Genomic DNA, 3,259 nt, shown 5'->3' with positions numbered 1-3,259 from the left:
CATTTATAGATAGACATTTTATGTAATTAATAAAGAAATACAAAATAAAGAATATAATACTTTTTATTCCTACAAAATATAAGATCATACCTTTTTTGATCATGACACAACAAAACTAAAAACAATTTTAAAAATCTTCAGTACATAATATTATTAATAAGTAATGAGTAATAGGCACTAATGTCTAATATTTAATAACAAGCTAAACATTTAAAAATAAAACAGCAGTCTTTTATAATATTGCCAATTGTAGATAAAAAAAAAAAACAAAATATAACTTTATAAACAATTCATAACTATAACATTACAATACAATTTTAGCACAACTTGGCAATTTATTACAACTACAAAATACTCATTATGAAAAATACTTTTACACATTTTTTATCAGCTTTGGTTACTTTCTTTCAAAAATAGTTTGTACTTTTGTTCAGCTAATAAAAGATTTTGTTTGACTTCTTCCAAACGTATCTTATGAATCACAGCATCTTGTTCAATTAATATTTTCTGCCTTTTAATTCTAAGATCTGATTCTTCTTTAAGGACTTCAAGTCTTATAGTGTCAAATGTTGATTCGTTGACCTCTGAAACAGGAAAAAGAAATTCCTAGGTTAGTTAAATGTGAAAATATCTCAATTTTCATGATTTTTTTTTTTTTTACTTTCTGATTAAAATATTTGAAAAAAATAAAATATTTGGAATCTAATCTATATGAAACAAATTTTAGTAAATTTAGTTTTCTATCATTGTATCTTAACCGATTTTTTATAACATTTTTATTTCCAAAGTTATGTTTAAGAATATAAAAAAAAATTTTAAATATTGAAAATGTTCTATTTTTGTAACTTTGGAGCTTTTGCGGCACGTGTTAAAATTAAAGAATTTGCATGAAACTTTTTTTGTATGGTTTTTTTTAGGTAATTGAACCTTTTTAGGGGGGGTAATCTCAAAAAAATCAAAAATGAAAAATAAGGACCACCCTACTGACAATACTACAGTCAATAATAATAATCACTTACTGTTTGATATTTTCTTGAAGTTGTTTACGCTAGGTGATTCTCTACTATTCAACTCTAAAATCACAAAACAATTTATAAAAAGTAAATAAAATTTTGTTTTGTTTAATAACAAATTATTTCAAACCTTTTTCTTGATTTGGTAAATTAATCAATTTGGTAATTTCCTCAGAAGCTATTAATGTAGTTTCGACTTCGGTATGTTGTCTCATAAACTCATCACCATCTAATACAATATCACAATCTAAAAACAAATACACATATCACTTACAAAAATTATAATCTTTAAATATTATAATTAATTTTACACAAATAAAATAAAATAAATATTTTTTTATATATTATATTATCTTAATGACTAAGAATTTTTTAAATATCTAATATATTAGTTTACTTTTACAGTATTTATGACGAGGGGTAAATACCTGACAGAAGTTTTGTACACCAGATTACTGATTTCAATGATTATACCTATGATTACCCATGATTCACTACAAAGATTACCTATGATTACCTATGATTACCCATGATTACCCATGATTACCCCTATGATTACCATCATCTTGTATACTGATTACCCCCAAGGTGTTTACCCCTCGATTTATGATATAAGCAGACTTAGGGGTGCTTTGCCTGTTTATAATATTAAATTGTATAATTACCTTGTAAAATAGTCTCAAAATTATTTGGAGTTGATGATGACATATTTCTTAAGGAATCCGAATCTACAACGCCATGCACTTCTATATCAGTTATAGTAGTTAAAAACTGATCAATGGCTTCATTTGTTGGTATAGTTTCTTCTGGCCCTCCACCAGTCTTTTTTTTATTTCTTTTTTCAGCACATAGTTCAGCTTTTTTGTTATTTTTTCTGTTCTCCCAACATTTTTTGAGATTAAGAGCAGAACGCTAGTACAAATTGATACATTTATCATACAAAATATTGCATAGTGCATAACAATTGGATAACTTACTGAAACGTTTAATGCAGCTGCATTAAATTCATCTGCCACAATATTCCAATACTTCGATTTCTGGGCTAGTTGTACCGCTCCTTTTTGTTTATTTTCCAATACATGTTTATAAACTAAACTGTCCAGCAGATTAATTTCATCTGCTTGGAATACCGGGTTTCGTTTAATAAGTTTTTCCGTCATACTACTTACTATAAGAATACTAAAATATTCGATAGTATCAAGGAGGATTTACCTTGAGAACAAGATCCACCTTAGGTATAACACTAGAATTAAATAACAATTTTTATTTAATTAAATTTGAAAATAAAACGGACTACCTATTATAAATTAATTTATAGTACCAAAAAAAAAAAACAATATCATATTATCAAAGTGATAACATAGCATATCATAGTGATAAGCGGTACATCCTCCATGATATCATGAAAATAAAATAGTTAGTAAATTCTTAGTATTTACTTAGTATTATATTCTAATAATACAAAAACGAATAGGTACGATACAACGTAATTATTTGAATGCAAAATAAAAGCGCGCGTCGCGTGATGGTAATACCACAGTCCATGATATAAACAACATGCTATGATCGCAAAAGTCCAGATTTGGTCCAAGCTCGCGCAAACGTCACTTGCTTACCCGTGTTATCATATTGTCATTAAATTATTATTACTATACACTATGCTACGTCACGTGCTTACCGAAAGGATCTGACCGTCAAAAAGTTACGATCATACCTTGTTTTTATATCATGCCACAGTCTGTGGTACTACCTTGATCAGCGGCCGTCACGCTTGGACGCCGGAACTACATCCACGTCCCGTCTATTAGTATAAGGTCGACACCGTGAATTATGGCGGTCGCGGTGTGGAAAATTATGTGATACTGTGATTAATGATTATGGTATCAGTGTTCTCGTGTAGTGTGCACTTAGATCATATACTATGGATGTAGTCACTCGGTATTTGCTTGTGTATTATATTTGAAGCCAAAATGACTGAAAAAGCTAGAGCCTTGGTTATTACTGCGCATGCGTAAATTATTGATAATAAATTAATAATATGTTATCACTAGGGCGTGATCTTGGGTAAAATGAAAATTTGAAATATGAACCAATCAGAATTACGCGCATGCGCACAAACAGTCTGGGCTCTAGGTCATTCTGGCTTCAATAATCAGCCCGATGGCTACATCCATAGCACGGACTACTACACTGGACTGGAAACGAGACGTTTACTGCCGAGCCGCTTAGTGTCCGCGAGAGAGGTG

At 29.6% G+C, this 3,259-nt stretch overlaps 1 protein-coding gene across 1 annotated transcript; it reads right to left on the bottom strand.

Annotated features, from left to right (window-relative positions):
- Window positions 1-292: 292 nt before the first annotated feature.
- Window positions 293-3,253, bottom strand: LOC100574888. Its single transcript, XM_003245292.4, has 5 exons — window positions 1,991-3,253; window positions 1,679-1,925; window positions 1,144-1,260; window positions 1,020-1,073; window positions 293-584 (listed from the first exon to the last, which is right to left on the bottom strand). Exons 1-5 carry the CDS (start codon window positions 2,171-2,173, stop codon window positions 388-390), a joined length of 798 nt encoding a protein of 265 aa, XP_003245340.1. The 5' UTR covers window positions 2,174-3,253; the 3' UTR covers window positions 293-387.
- Between the last annotated feature and the right edge of the window lie 6 nt (window positions 3,254-3,259).

Source organism: Acyrthosiphon pisum, chromosome A3, assembly GCF_005508785.2.
Source record: "Acyrthosiphon pisum isolate AL4f chromosome A3, pea_aphid_22Mar2018_4r6ur, whole genome shotgun sequence".
NCBI classification, from domain to species: Eukaryota; Metazoa; Arthropoda; class Insecta; order Hemiptera; family Aphididae; genus Acyrthosiphon; species Acyrthosiphon pisum.
This window is presented reverse-complemented; position numbering and strand designations above follow the sequence as displayed.

Bases quoted from the DNA above. Each gene is read 5' to 3' on its own strand.
- LOC100574888 (XM_003245292.4), bottom strand. From the start codon at position 2,173: ATGACGGAAAAACTTATTAAACGAAACCCGGTATTCCAAGCAGATGAA. The intron at 1,926-1,990 runs GTAAGTTATCCA...AATTTGTACTAG, and splicing joins CAGCTGCATTAAACGTTTCA to CGTTCTGCTCTTAATCTCAA. The intron at 585-1,019 runs GTAAGTGATTAT...TTCCTGTTTCAG, and splicing joins CTTCAAGAAAATATCAAACA to AGGTCAACGAATCAACATTT.